The sequence below is a fragment of the Rhipicephalus sanguineus genome, chromosome 2, assembly GCF_013339695.2.
Source record: "Rhipicephalus sanguineus isolate Rsan-2018 chromosome 2, BIME_Rsan_1.4, whole genome shotgun sequence".
Taxonomy (NCBI): domain Eukaryota; kingdom Metazoa; phylum Arthropoda; class Arachnida; order Ixodida; family Ixodidae; genus Rhipicephalus; species Rhipicephalus sanguineus.
This window is the reverse complement of record NC_051177.1, coordinates 42203778-42220165: the sequence shown is the minus strand read 5'-3', so window position 1 is coordinate 42220165 and position 16388 is coordinate 42203778. Positions and strand designations below refer to the sequence as shown.

The window sequence follows — 16388 nt, the reverse complement described above, 5'->3', positions numbered from 1 at the left end:
TGACTAGCATGCACAACTGATCAAGATAACAGTGCCAAGGTTGCCTTTAAGTTACAATTCTTTTTCTGTGAGTGCTAGAGATGAGAGAGAAATGTTTGAATGAAAAGCTGGATGCCAGAGATGGTGCACTTATGCACTCATTAGCAATTGTTAAAATGCAATTAACTGCGATTATCTCTTTCTTTTCACTTTGCACTTTTCGTTACTCCTTCGTGGGTCACTTGTTTGTGCAACTGTCTGCACAAACAAGTGGCCAACAAATGCATATGCAACTTCTTTGCATGCCTAGTGAACAAAATTTGTCATCTGAAGTCTAGCACTCAGTCCCATATCAAGCTTTCTTCTATAAGGTTTTTGCAACAGTAAATGTCTGTGGTTAAGCTCATTCGGAACAAGATCATCTCGTTAAGCAAAAGCTCTAATTGTCTGCAATCCTAGTCGAAGCAGCAGCATTAAATCGAGAGGAGTTGAGCCACGGTTGCACCATGAGCTGCGACTTGACTGTCCCGATACCATTACTCACAAAAGCAGGTCTGTAACACGCGGCATCTTCGACAACATTCTGAATTCCCTTTGTGAATCTACCTCCATAAAGATGTCTCAATTTGAAACAAGTAGTGGAGGGCACAATAAATTGGAGATATTTTATTTAATGCGATGCCTTGTCAAACACAAAAGTTGACCGCCGGCATCTGCATCAACACGAGTCATATACGAAAAATCACCATCACGTCATGAGATCACCATGATGTCACGGATCGCCAAAATTTGTGACGTCATTGTGACGTCTTTGCATGACATTGTCGCATGGCCGATAACGGAGGCAGTGCAAAACCAGGTGAGTTGCAGAAAGCTTGCAATGCTTTTGATCCTTAAGGCAGTGCAAAACCACGTTATGTGCAGAAAGCTTTTGGATGGGACCAGGGGAGGATCAGTATATCGACAGAAGAAAAAGAAGATTGCTTTCACCTTCGAGTCGTCTTAGGCGAATACATAAAGAACCCTGTGTGTTTTTTATGCCAGTCTGCAGTACTAGACTTGGAGAATGCACATTATACTTTAATGTAATGGTGACCTTCAAGAAAAGATTAACCTTTTTCTTGCTCTTTTTTCACACCTAACCTGAATAACGTGTGCAACATAGTCACACTGATGAATGCCAGCTCTGTTCAACCGCCATGCATTGCACACATATTTGTATTTCAGACTGCGACAAGCAACTTCGAATTGTGGAGATTCTTTGGTCATGTCTTTATTTTTACTTTTTTCCGGATGGCACGTCAAGATTGGGGAACACCACAACACGGAGTGAATGTTGGAATACAAGCAAGAATAAATGGGCAGATGCAGGCACAGGCAGACCTCTAGCCACACCATTAGAAAACCTTAGGCAAGAAAGTCTTGCAGAAGATAAACCAGATATATAAAGACGTGGACTGAAACATTAAATGATTCATTCTTTCCAAATTCCAGGACCACAGCAAGAAATGAAACATTCCCTTCTGACTTTGCTATTCACTACATTAAGAATCTTTATGGAAAAGTCTTGAGAATTTGCAAGAGAGCACGCACCTTGGTTCTGAACCAGATTCTTGCAAAAGTTTTCATAGTTCTGTCCGTCATGCCTGTAATGTCAGTGAACGCAGCACGTCACAGGGATACTGCCACGTCTTTCAGCCTAGGTTGAAATCAATGGCATCACTACTGTAGCTGTGTCGCACAGAGCTTGCAGCCCTATGGACACCAAAATATACTTAGCACTTGATATAAGCAAAGGGCATTCAGTGGTTCCCTTGTGCACGAGTGTTTCCAATGCAAATGCTACTGCATTTAGGACAGCCCTATGCGGTGTTTTACTATCATCTCTTTGGCTGCACCTGTATGACTTGGTTCGAAGACTGCTGGTGCTGGTTTAAGGGCACTGTAAATATACTGCTTTTGTACACACAAGGTTTACTTGAGCGAAAATGCCACTGCACTGAAAATTTGTTTCACACCAATAACCTGAGAATTGGGGAAGCATCTTTGGAGGAACCCCAAAGGCAAACTAATATTGCATTACAAACAAGAATGATGGCATAGTGCTCCAGAGCATTAAAGAATTTGCTTTTGAGTGAACATAGCTTTCGTTAGTGAGTGGTGGCTAATGTTAAAACTGTGAAAATTTCGAATTGGCTTTCTTTAAACATGAAATTAAATTATGGCATTTTATGTGGTGAAATCATGATGTGGTCATGAAGTGCACCACAGTAGGGGATTTAGGATTAATTCTGACCACCCAAGGGTTCCTTAATGTGTACCTAAATCTAAATGCACGTGTATGTCTACATCTTGCCCATATCAAAATGTATCGGACATTAAACCCGCAATCTTGAGCTCAGCAGCACAACACCACAGCCTCTAGATTACCCGACAGGTATGACCGATAAATAGTTGTCACCTACAATTGATTTTAACATAAAAGGAAATCCACTTGATTGATTCTATTAAATTTTCCTACAAGACTGCCTAACTGAGGCTCCCTCTTTACATAAGTCTATTTATGAAAGTGTGGCATCCTTACTGCACAGCCCCATGGTGCTACACACACAGTACTATCTGGTTCGCAGTGGAGCATTCTACCCCTCAAAACGTTAGTAAACAACAGTACTAATTTCTTCAGTGGCATGCTGATGTCTTCATTTGTAATTTTCTCAGCATCTTAGCCATCACTTGGCACGAAACATACATTGCAATTCGGTACCACACCTGTCTTGGGACGCCAACTTCGTTATTTGCATCTTGACGCCTGTAGCACGCTTTATCGCGCCCCACCCCCCTTTGGTAGAGTCCTAAAACAAACAAGCTTTGCAATGGATGCAACAATTAAAGCGATGGCATGCTTCTCACAATGGCCTGCTTCTGGTCCCCTGCTTTCCGGAGGTAAAGTTGAGAAGTAATGGTTCTTAGAATGCAACAGCAGGGGTTCTTGGCCACCATTATTGTCAAAAACATGCATGGCCATTATGCCGTGCTTTAATTAATGATGGGACAGGTCCGACGTAGTAAAGGTATGAGGCAGACTTCGCACCTCCCCTTAATAAATTAGGGAGGGGTGCAGCCCCTCCCCTCCTGCACCTCACGTTCACACGCCTATGATCACAGTGAATAACTTCCAGCTTGCTTGTCCACCTCATCGTTGCTGCTTTCACAGCCGACATGATTGACACAGGCAAACGGGAGCGCAATGCAAAACATAGCCGTACAGCGAATGCATTTTGAACGAATCTTTATGCACAAGCACACGCACACACTTTGTGGGGTATCCGTTGCAAGGCGCTGACCAATAATTTCTGCAGCATCATTTAGGCAGGAGAATGAGCTACTGTAAGGAAAAAATGGACGCACGCAAACTATTGATGGAGACGCAGAAGACACGGATGAGCGCAAACTTTCAACTATTTTTCGTCATCGCAGTCAATATGCTCATTCACTCAGGTGGTAACAATGGTGAACACACAGTCACACTCTGCATATTACAACAGGCCATGCAAGAACCTCATTTCACTTTCCAACAAAGAAATTAAAGTTTGACTAACACAGCGTTTGTGCAAGGGAATTAACATGAATTATCATTAATCAATGAAGAGAATGCGCATTTGCCTGCGCATGTCCGGCATTGTATGTGTGCTCCGAATTTCCGAGGCATTAAAATTTTGGGCAAAAGCCATGATAGCACTGCTCGGGAGCTGATGGAAGCCTTTTATATCTCGACAAGAGGGAACGTCTGTGTTAGTCAAACTTCAATTTCTTTGTTGGAAAGTCAATCGAGGTTCTTGCTTGACTTGTAATCTGCAGAGCGTCACAGTGCGTTTACCGTTGTTACCACATGAGTGAATGAGCATATATATTGACTGCGACGATGAAAAATAAAGTTAGTTGAAAGTTTGCACTCGCCCGCGTCTTCTGCGTCCTCGTTTATAGTTTGTGCGCATCCATTTCTCCCTTGCAAGTATGAACCAACTCGCCTGGCAGCAAGTTTTACTGAGCTATTGTTCTTGTGGGCATGACAGTAATGAAAACAAATGATGACATGTTTCTCATGGTTGCAACATTTCCCATCTTTCTGAACGAGTGCTGCAGCTTTATGCCATCTGAAGCGGGAGCTCCACAAGACACAAACACACCGTCTCTTTTCTAGTGCATATTTTCTCTAGTACACTACACTGTTGATATGCCTGGTAGAGGTAAAGTGAACTAGACATGCTTTTCACAACTGTATGCAAGCAAATGCTCCATGATAGCATTCTGTTGTAGTGTGGTTTCAAGTGGAAACTTCAGAAAAGGAAAGCAACAGCAATGCCTACTCCTATCACTAATGTTTCTTCTGCTGCCTTCCACTTCTCATAATTGGGAGAGGGCACCCTTATATCCAAATTTAAATAAATACATTTTTGGGGCCAACACAATGTACTTTCATACATGTTATGACTTATAGCTCTTACTCTCTGAAAAAGGATGGACGAAAGGAAACATGCCTGGCATCCTGGCAACACTGTAGCACAAAGAGCAAAGCTCTATGAACTATTTTTCAATTTGTACCTGCACTTGCACTGCTGGTTTTGGTTGATTGATGATTCAGTTTTACAGCAGTGAGCTGCACACACACTACACTATTCAGTTCTCAGATGTGTTTTATGGCTGCAAAGAAATGTGAAAAATTAAATTTACACTGAAATTCACTTATCCCTGTTTTCTGTGCTTTAATTTTTTGAAGTCATGCTTCGGTCTATGCAGATAGAAACTTGGGTATCTTCCCGGAAGGAGGACAGTGCAAATCCATGACAGTCTTGTTGCAGGTCAGACCTCGCCTATCATGGAATGTTTCCAAGCAAACATACTGTGTTCACAACAGCTACAGCCTACGACACATACATACTTTCTAAAACTGCACACGTGTTCTTCGAGAAGTGTACACACTCCGTCTGTTAGGACTAAAAGTTGAACAATGAAGCAGCACTGTACAAACATCCCTAGCAAGAATACCGTGTGTAAATAAGGTGGCAAGATCCTGTGGTGCAAGTAAAATTTTATGTTTGGATGGGTAAGTACCTCCCTTAATGAACAATGTGGGCCATGGCACAAACATTTGGTCCCACTCAGTGATTTGTGCCACTTGTGATCTTAAGGCAATGTACAAGTGCAGTTACAACAGTCTCAAGGATTAGGTTGCCACAATGGCTCTGCGTTTACTGTGCTCAGATGCCGATCCGAAAGGTGCAAATTCGATCCCGGCCGTGGCAGTTGCATTTCGATGCAGGCGAAATGCTAGGGATCCATGTACTGTGCGATGTCAGTGCACGATAAGAAACCACAGGCAGTTGAAATTATCTGGAGCCTTCCACTATGGCATCTCTCATAGCCCAAGTCGCTTTGGGACGTTAAACCCCACAAACCAACCAACTAGTCTTGAGGATTAGAAAGGCAATGCTAAACAATGCCATGTTACAGACACTCTGTGCCATAAATGGTGGCATCATTCTTAACGCAAAAGTGATTTTTGGCACATATAAAAGGGAGGCGCTTTAGCTTGGACAAGCCTGTTAACTTGCCATTTTAATGCTTGCAAGGTGAACACATACTCAATGCTCATTTCTCTTACAGGGTTTGAACTGAACAAACTGCCACATTACAAGTTGAATTCTAGTAATTTATGGCTTCACTGTGTCTAAAAAAATTTGTCTAATTTGATAAAAATTTTCACAGAAGGGAAACAGCGCTGAAAACAGTGCCCAAGCCTTAATCCTAGCAAAAAATTTTCAAAATGTTGCCGTCAAGCTTACAATTCTCAGTAAAAAGAAATATACTCCTCTTCTGTAAACCACATTTATGGAAGCCTCTAAAGCATATGAATCCAATGCATTAAGCTTATAATTATCACCAAACTGTTTATGTGAGAGTTTAAAATATTATGCAAGTAATTCCCACAACAAGGCAAAGTGAATGGACACCAATTTTGCCCACTCTTCACATTCTGATAGGCGGAGGTTGCAGCATTGCAATATCCCTTTTTGCTGAGAAAGTAAAGGATTGCAAAACCTGATATTTTTAGAAATTTTGAGAAATTTCAAAAAACTTGTTTTTCTTCAATATGACCAATGTTGCTCAAATTGTTTAGTGGTTGTCAAGTTAAATCATTTCTATGCATATGAGAATGGAGGTCAAGTGTTTTTCAGTTTCCTCATAAATGGTGCCCCATTTCTTTCATTTTTGCTTCATTTCAAATTCTTTGTAACAAATTGTAACAGCTTGTGAAAAGCTTCATTAGAAACTGGTGGCTCTATAAGATGCAGCCTAGCAAGGTAGAACAAGGACATCACACTGCCGGTTCCATTTCAAGCTTCGCAACAAGTTAAATTTAACGTCGGAACACTCCGTATCTCCACGGCAGCCGATTCCACTATCTAAATGCCTCAGACATGCTCGTATCGTATACATCCCTAAAAAAAAAATGTTAGGCATGGTTGGGCATGTGACACACGCACTTCAGTATTACATGCATTTAGAAAAAACAATAATAAACCATAAACATGACATTCCAAATGTATTTTTTTTTTCATTTGAACTACACAATGGCTGTCATATATCACAAGGCATTTTATACACATTTCACATGCTTTCAACTAGAGTTTACAAGAAAACTTGAGCCAGGTAACAAGTTGTGCCTTACAACCACACAGGCATGCTGCAAAAGGACATAAAAATATGTTACAAGTGCAATATGAATACTTCATTTAAGAAAATTCCAAACATCAACATGTTTAAAAATTAGAAGCCGCAAAAAGGTAACAGTGTTCTGTAGAAGCTCCAGTGATGTAGCACCCCTCCAATGCACGTAACGCTATCCACAGTAAAGATTACCACCAAGCTATGACTTCCAATCAAGCATTTCCCTCGCATTTTTTATACATTTTTGCACAGCTTTTTCAGTGAAGGAGTGCTCGATAACAATTCAGTAAAAACAGCTCTGCAGCGGGCAGCGGCAAACTGTCCTTTTGATATCTTGGCTACAAGCTAACCCACCTCAAAAAGCACTAGTAAAAAATAGCCTTATATATATTTTTTCTCTCTCTTTCCTTCAAAAGCGAAGAGTTCCTGGTGCTCCTCAAGTAACGATTGTGCCGCACAGGGCCCTTATAAGCAATGCTCGGCAGTGCTTGAGCCCTAAAATATAGAATCTAGAGAAGCTTATCTGGCCCTGTAGAAGCCCCAAACAACTTGTGAGTGAAGCATATCAGTGGTTATTTTACTTTTTTTTCTAATATCTGCCTTCAACCAACCAATCAACAAAAAAAAGGTAAACAAGCCTAAGGAGAAACAAACTTCCAGTGGCTTTACTGGACAACAACACCGAGACGCCAAAAATGTAAAAAAGAGCAACGACTGCGGCTTGCCTGGAAAAAAGTTGTGCACGATCACAATGCACATTTACAAGCACTCTCCGATTGCACTAGAGACATACACGTATATTAAATATGTTGTCATGCATGCCCTTTCTTTTTTTTTTGTACATACAAACAGAACAGCCAGGTGAAGAAAAGGGGTGATAGAAGGGCGCTATGGGGGAGAAGAGCGATGTGATGATTTGCACTAAGTCCCGGTTCAAAACTGGCCGCAACGTTGGATGGTCACGTGACCAGGCAATTGGGTTGAGGGTGAAGGAGGGTGAAAAGCTCAGGCATACTGACATATCACTGTAGATTATGCTTTGACTGCTGCCTCTTGCTAATTCATTGGTCATGCAATTCCAAACACTTTCTAACGCCAAAGCCAGAGATCCTTGGTAAATGCAACCACAGGCTGATTTGAGCTTTGTCCGATTCTAAAACTACATTCAAAGATGCGAATCATTGAGCACTGGGAGTATATTTGTGTGTGTGTGTGTGTGTGTGTGTGTGTGTGTGTGTGCGTGTGTGCGCGAGTGTACATATATATATATGTATGTAATATATATATATATATATATACATATATATATCATGTTATCTTCCCAACATGACAATATGAAAATAACTCCTTCAAGGCTCTCATTTAAGGACTGCACATGACACTGCCACCCTAATGGAGATGATGGGTAGTGGTGTAAAAAAAAAATAATATTAAAAAAAAAAGAGAAATCAACAGTGAAGCACATGAGAAAGACTAGAATGTTCTGCACCGCAAAACAGGGAGTTGCACACATTGCTTTGGACAAAACAATTCTTGCGGTGCCTGTGCAGCATTAGATAAAAAAAAAAAGACACACCAGATGCTCAACACTGCGAAAAAAAAAAAAAATGTCCCAAAATGCGAACAAGAACAATGCTGCGAGTGGGGGAATAAGAAAAAGATCTCACAATGCAACCTACTACAGTCTGTTTCCCCCCAATGTCCTGGTCTCGACCGCTAGACCCTTTGTGCGACAGGGAAGTATGGCAACAAGGGGCGGAGCACAGCGGTGGCGGTCATGAGAAAGAGAGAGAGAGAGGGAAAGCGAGTGTGGTGTGTTGCGCCACCCTGCGGGAACAGCAGAAGCAGCCTTGTTGCTTTGGTCCCTTCCACAGACCAGACTGCACACTGCACTATATTGCACTGGCCGTCAGTTTTTTTTTTCCATGCAAGTTCAGTGCACAAACACTGACACACACACACACACAGTTCGGTGGTGCAGGCTTGCAAAGTCCTCATGAAATGTTCACACGCGCACATGATAGGGGAGTCTGTACAGCATAATCGTGTCTCCTAGTACCACTATGTGTCTTCGTCATCGTCGTCGTAGTTGTCGTCTTGCTGTACAGAGTTTTGAAAGGACGATTCTGGAGAAAGAGAGAGAAAAAGAGCAACAGCGTTACACTTTCGCGCAATTCTCTCCTTCCACATTTTGTGCTTGTTTCGCTATTTAGAAGCAGACTTAGACTAAGTGAATCAGGAGATCTATGTTGTGTTGCGTAACCGCCTTAAAAAAAAATGAGTAAGTGGCGGTTGGTGAGATCTCTAACGTTTTGCACACAGGTAAAAACAGAGATCGTGAACAACACAGATGCACCAATTTCTTAGTTACCAGACATCTCATATGCTTTCAGTTTCCCATTTTAGCACCAGTTCCAGTATTTCAGCTGTGAAACATGAAGGTTTATGATACAGTAGAACCCGCATATATCGAACCCATATATAATGCAGTGATGCTACCGAGGACTTCTGATTTGGAGCAATTTTTGGAGCAGCAAAATTTCTGTTTTGGAGCACTTTGGAGCAGCAAAATTTTCATCTTGGAGCACTTTGTAGCAGATAATTTTGCATCTGGGAGCACTTTGGAGCAGCGAATTTTACATCCTGGAGTGCAATACAAAAGCATATTGCATTACATTCAAGCACCTGAATATTATTATGGGGCTCTTATGAAGGCTAGAAATATTTCGATTCATTGCAAATCTCATGGAAAAAATCATCCCAGGAGCATAGGCGTGCGCACAGGGGAGGGGGGGGGGCAGCCCCCCCTAATCACCTAAGGGGGGGGGGGCAAAATCTGCCCCGTACATTGACCCTTGCGATAGCAATTATATGGACACTCTCGGCGGATTTTTGCCGTCGCCGTAATTTTCCGTATAAAGTCCAAATTAATAACATCACCACGCGCATTCTAGCCGCGGGTAAAAGCTCGCGAGCGCTGGCGACGAACGCGGCTGAAGCGGATATTAAACTAGCCGGCCGTCTGTCTCCGCCGCACGGACATCACATGAGATAACATCTTCCCGCGTGCGCGCCTGCCGTCGATTGCTCATCAAACAGAGAGGAAACGCCCCGCCAGTCTTTCGTAAGGAGCATGAAGGGACGCCAGGGGAGCGGAAGGGGGGGGGGGGGACCGCATCGTTCGAAGGGCGCAGTCGCCTGCGCGCACGCTATCTCGAGGCATCAGGAGACGGCTCGTAAACTTGCTGTGCTCTCAACGCTTACTTCGCGTTTAGAGAACTCAGAGCAAGAAAACGCTTCGGTTCCTGGAGGGACTATATTCCCTTAAACCAGCGTTTTGTTGAGTTACGCGAGATTGGATCCAAAAGAGTTAGCTGCTAGTCTTACTTCGTTTCATAATACAATTTTTTGGTATCGCATTCATTGCTTCGCTCTTAAGAGAAACCGAGTTTTTTTAACCGTTAGCTATTGACCCCCGAAAGCGAGGGACGGACGTGTAACATGGCGCAGCCGCTTCACTGTGGGCCGTCAGCGACGGGCCCGCTACTGACAGCTGCGCATTTGCTGCTGCTCCGACCAGGAGATATGATTTTACTAATGATATGACATTTTTAAAAAAAGCAAGCAAAACATTCGAATTTGAACCCTAGCACGTGAGCTCGAAACGGCAGGGCCTTTTAGGGGGTATTTACCGCATAGTGATTACAAACTCGGACGTGCTGGCGGAAGGAATTACGAAAAGCTGTTCTGGATGAAGATCCATGGATAAAGTATATCTGAGGAAAAGTGTCAACGCGTTTCCACCGTTTGCGTGCTCCCATAAACGCGAAGCAAAGGAAAATTCGATATTGTCCCATATATCTACTGCGAGCGATCCCAGATTTCATTCCGCGATGTCCGGAAACAGAAGTGACAGACATTTTAGCGGCACTCATGTAGTTATTACTGAACATTGCTTTCCTTACGTGCCGTGCGACGCTTGAATCGAGCTATCAGCTGCGTTTCTGGAACAGACGACGTCCGCCGATGAATCGCCGTCGCACTTTCTCGCTACCGATAAGCCTAGACATCACAAGCCTCTGCGGAGAGCGCGTTTTGCTGTCGAGCCGACTTGCAGAACAGAAGCTACGTCGCCACCGTGCATGGCATCGTGGCTTACTCGGAACGCACGCGCGAGCGCTATTTATTCAGTTGAATAATTCTTGGTCCATGATTACGACTTTATTGGCAGCCCCAAGATCGAGCTGCACATGTTCTGACGCGCCGGCGGTGCGATTGCCGGTGATAGACGCCCCCAAACCCGAGACTTCGGCGCAGTTTGGTGCAAATTTCGTCGATATTATCAGGATGGCGCAGTAAATACAATTTGGCGCACTTTGGCACAGTTGGCGCAGGAGTGGAATCACTGATAATGAATTGTTGTGAATATTGAAAGTTGTAAAATGCCCTTGAATATATTTTCAATGTGTAAAATATTTCATGTATCAAATTAGCTATATATAGAGCTTTTTATTTCGAAAGCAATTATATGGACACTTCCAACGGATTCTCGGAATCAATGTTGCCGTAGCCGTCGCCGTCACGTTCCGTATATAGTCCAAATTGATCACATCCCACATCGCATCATATGTTCTACCAATGGGTAAAAGTGCGCGAGCAGGTGCGGCGAACGCGGCTGAAGCAGAGATTAAACGAGTCTGTCCATCTCCGTTGCTCGGAGGGCACATGCGACAACATCCCCCCGCGTGTTAGACCTGCCGCCGAATGCTGCTCAAGCAGAGTGGAAACGCGCTGCCCATCTTATACGAGCATGAAGGGACGTGGAAGGTGGGGGGAGGGGCGGGGTTGATGCTTGAGCAGAAACTGTGAACTTTGATTCTAAGGGCGTGGTTACGAACGCTGGCACATGCGCTATCTCGGCAGGCAGCAGCAGGAGCCTCGTATATTCTTCTACGTGCTGCGCTCTCAACGTAAAGAGACTGTGTGAAAAGCGTAGCTCTCCCTGGAGCGGCCGTATCCTCTTACATTAGCGTTTTGTAGAGTTATGCAAGATCAGATCCAAAAGTGTTATCTGCCAGCCTTACTTCGTATAACATTACAATTTGTTGCTATCGCATTCATTGCTTCGTCCTTGCGGTGAAGCTGATTTTTTTTTTCTGATTCCCTTCAGATTCTATATATCTGGGTTCGACTGTACAGCAACATTTTGCTTTGACTTGACTGCAATTTTATTGTGATAGCAATTATATGGACGCTCTCGGCGGATTTTCGCCATCGCTGTCATGTACCGGATATGTGTATATATGTATATATACACAAAAGGCACAAATAAATATAATTCAGAAGAAAATATACAGAAGCACTCGACCGGGGCTTTGAACCTGCAACCCCTCGCTCCGCAGCTCACTGCCTTAAGCAATTACGCCATGCCTCATTCGTTCTCCAGGATACTAATGGTAGAATACAAACGCACGTGGGGGTGGGTGAAACACACAGGACGCCACACGTGGCAAAATTAAAATTATGTGAGACGCAGGCCACGCTGCATCGTTGCCCGAGCTGCGTTTGCGTCGTATTGCTGGTGACTCACGCTAGTTTTCCATTTTGGGGTTGTAGTGCCACGGCACTTGTGGCCAGTTGGCCAGGGAAAAAGAAGAGCGTCCCGTGGCTCGTGGTGGCGTGAGCTAGTGGGAACGCTTTGGCTCTTGTAGGCTTATGCCACAGGAGAAAAGAAACAAGATGGCTGAACCAGAATCACAGTATATATGTTACACCACGACCAGAATTCTGACGCTAAAATTATAGCGCAAACGCACAAGACACCCACGGGGAAAAGAAACGTACGACGCAAACACTAACAACTGCTTTATTCTTTCATACGCCAATGCATATACAGTAATCCCTCGTTAACCCGAAGCCGTCAAATCCGGGGAAAATTTCGAGATAAGCGGTATTTCGAGTTAAGCAAAAGGCCGAAAATGTTTGCCCAGGTCACTATAAAAGAAAAAGCCAGTGGTGCCAGGAAAAGCTCCACTGCAAGAGACAGCTACCGTAGTAAAGGCACAAGAATTTGGAGGGAAAAAAAATTTATTACCGAGGACCAAAAAACTGCGTGATGCTCGCATGTTTCGCATTCGCGTTTGGTCCGAGAAAGGCGTTCTCCAGTTGCTCAACACATTGCATGAGCCGTTGGTCGCCACCGCTGCATTCGACCTTGTTGCGGAGCAAGTGCAGCACGTTACGTGTTTCTGTCGTCGTAGGCACTTTTCAAGGCTCTTTCTCGTCTGCATGGTCATCTGCGTCGTTCACGGCCATCTCAACGATATCGGTGTCCGACAGCATACCGGTAACGGGGACATCCGCCTCGTAGAGCGCATACTCCTCAAAGGCGATCTCGACATCTTCAGTATCGCTCACGCAGCCAGTTGCCTTGCGCACTTCATTGCACAACTCATCACAGCCGCAGAAATCTGCGCCAATGTCTTCTTTGATCGATTCCGGGACACGAGAAAACCCTGCATGTGCAAAGCAGTTAGCAATCGCCAGCGGGCGTAGTTGGCGCCAGGCTTTGGCCATCAGATTGACTGCACCCAGCAGATTGATTTCATACTTTTTCCCATTGTCGTACGACAGCAGAATTCGGTGCAGCAGGCTTTTCCTATAATACTTGCGGGCCATCTCAATGACTCCCTGATCCATTGGCTGGAGAACGGACGTCATGTTCGCCGGCAGAAACTGCAGCGTAACAGCCGCCAAGTTGTCGATTTTTCCGTGACCGGGGCAGTTATCCACAACAAACAACACTTTCCGACCGTCCTTTGCCATCTTCCGGCCAAGCGCACGGACATGCTCTTCGAAAAGCGCTGCCGTATCCAGGCCGTTTTATTTGCGCGGTAGGTCACATCCCTCGGGAGCTGTGCATTTCAGAAACACCTGGGATTCAGCGACTTGCCAATGATGAGGAGGGGCAGCTTTTCATCGCCGGTAGCGTTGGCACCAAAAAGAATGATTATCCTGTCTTTTCGTTGCTTAGCGCCTGAACACGCTTCGCCTTTTGGTGTGTATGTGTGGTTAGGCAGCATCTTGTAAAAGAGAGCGGCTTCGTCGAGGTTAAAAATGTCCTTGTCCGCGTACTCCTTTTGAAGCTGGGTGAGGCGTAGGTTGCGCCATACGTCTGCAGCCTGTTCGTCGACAATGTCGCTTTCGCCGTGGATAGGCTTCAATGACACGTTATTTCGCTTCTTAAACCGCTCGAACCAGCTATTGCTGCAGCTGAAATCCGCATGACCCATCTGCAGTGCCAAAGCGTCTGCTTTTTCCATCATCATTTGGGTTGTCACGGGAAGATTGGCTGCTTGAACATTTTGGAGCCACAACAGAAGTGCTGCTTCGACGTCCGGGAATTTGGACGCTTGAATGAGCTTCTGCTTGCTCGAGAAGCTTTGCTCGAAGCCTTCCAACACCTTTTGTTTGTTCTTAAGCACTGTCGAGAGGGTTGACAAAGGGATGCCGAATTCTTTGGCGATGCACGACTTGCTTCGACCGGCTTTTTCAACTTCTTTGATTAGCGCGACTTTTCTCTCCAACGTCACAGATTTGCACTGCTTTGGGTGGGACATCTTGGTCGATATTCGGAAGCGTTCGTTGCACAGACCATTCACTACTCAGCAAAACTGAACTCAAGGTGCGTCGTGCGCAGATCGTGAGGAAAACAAAGAACACCAGCTCGCACATGCAAGGGCTAGGTTGCGTACTGACGGGCGCACGCTGCACACACTGCCCACCGTGCATAAGTCGGGTGCAGGTGCACACACGTGATCACCCCCACAGTTGCTTGACAAGGCTGATAGGAAACAGCTGCGTCCACGGGAATTTCAAATTTGCCCTTCACGACCGCGTTCAGCACGTATAGTAAGAGCTAAGCGTTCGCACGGAGCCCTCGTTTCCTGTTGGGAGTAGACTTTGCCTTCTGCCCTCCCGGTCAAGATTTCGAGATATCCGCTGTTCCCTCCGGAAAACGTTTCGAGATAAGAGGGGGCAAATACATAGCACCTATGGGAGGTTAATGCACGGCGAAAAAAAGTTGCGACTTAACAGAGTTTTCGAGATATGCGAGTTTGAGTTAACAAGGGTTTACTGTATAAACCCAAGGCAAACTTAGGCTTTGTTGCATGTATACAATGGGAAAAATTAAGAATGATAATGCTTTAACAAAAGTGGCATCCTTACAGCAACATAATTCTTTTTATAAATTTCGTCATTCAGAACCTTGGATTGTTAACAAAAACAGAACTAAATAGTACACGGTGACGAAATGCTACAGTTTTGCTTACCTACTGTTCTAAATCAATTATACAAAGAAAAGGGTCTCAATGTATCTACTCTGTCGCTAAAAAGGCTACGCGACATATTTATGCGACTGCTTGTGCTGCCATGGGTTCATTTGTTTTTCTTTTTGCCTGTCTTCATCACTTCGCCTATTTTCTTCCCCTTTTTTTTGAAATTTTTCCACAATAACCTTGTTTATTTATTCTGACCATGGATGTTTACTGTTTTTACTGTTTTAGTTAGTTCACGCATTATATATACCATGTGTTTCTGTTTGACAGCTGTGAAGCTCCCCAGTGTATGAGGTGGCCAGGTTCCCCTCAAGCTACTCAATGCAGCTTTTTTGCCTGGTCATCCTCGCAACCTTGTTGTCAGTAAATTCAATTCAATTCAAAACTTACTGCACATATGCACATAAAAATAGCTCTAAACCAAAACGTGTAACAAGGATGATAGTGTATTTAGATAAGCAAAGACATCAAATTATATTCAGATGGGTGCAGGGACAAAGAAGTAAAGAAGAAGAAGGACAAAGAAGTGCCTTTTCACTGTAATTTTAGCCTCAGGAATATGTACCAACTAAAGCCAAATGAAGATTTATCTTAGTGACCAGAATCGATGCACGCAGGGTACGCGAGCCGTGGCTTCATGTGCCACTGCCAAGCACAGTCTTTATTTTCTTCTCTTGAGGTCATGTTCTCTGTGGTTTTGTTTGCCGCCCGAAGGAAGGCACTGCAGGGTCTTGGGACAACGCGAGCGCAAGAGTCTGAGAGTGGTTTGCGTTCTACGCATGCGTCCTGGTGGCTTGCAAATTTCTTGGGTGCCCAATTCTAAAACTATCTAGTGTTTCGCCGTAGTTAGGATGTGCGCCTTCAACTTGTACTTTGACATACAGGGCGTGGTCACATGAAAACTCAGGACAAGGAATGAAATAGCAGCAGTTCTCAGTGAAAGCAGTCTATGCTATTAGCAGTAACACATTGTGAAATGACTGAGCAGGATTTGGAGAAATATAGGAGTCTCATTACTGAGCAAGCGGCCTCCATTTCACAATTAGCAAAGGTCACACAGGATATAGAAAGAGACAACCGCTTCGTGTTGTCTCTTTCAGTGTTCTACGTGTTCTTGCGGTTACTTTTTCAAATCGTTAGAGATGTGCGAGTAGTGAATTTTAGAACCATATTGAATATGAATCGAATAGCGATAATACCGGATCAAATACGAATTGAATACTGTTCGAATAGTTTTTGAAGAGTAAGGCAATTATTTTCAAAGAAAACCCTAGAAAGGTAATGTAACCATTTTCGAAAGCGCCCAAGAATTTCACAACGTTTTATTTGAAACAAATATTC

At 44.1% G+C, this 16388-nt stretch overlaps 1 protein-coding gene across 3 annotated transcripts in view; it reads right to left on the bottom strand.

Moving 5' to 3' along the window:
- Positions 1-6575: 6575 nt before the first annotated feature.
- LOC119382822 (protein cycle) overlaps positions 6576-16388 on the bottom strand; it is a 50598-nt gene continuing 40785 nt past the window's right edge. For all 3 annotated transcript variants that reach the window (XM_037650685.2, XM_049412329.1, XM_037650686.2), the window contains one exon: positions 6576-8834. In XM_037650685.2, coding sequence (XP_037506613.1) covers positions 8770-8834 — 65 coding nt within the window. In that variant the 3' untranslated portion in view covers positions 6576-8769. The remainder of the gene's footprint in view (positions 8835-16388) is intronic.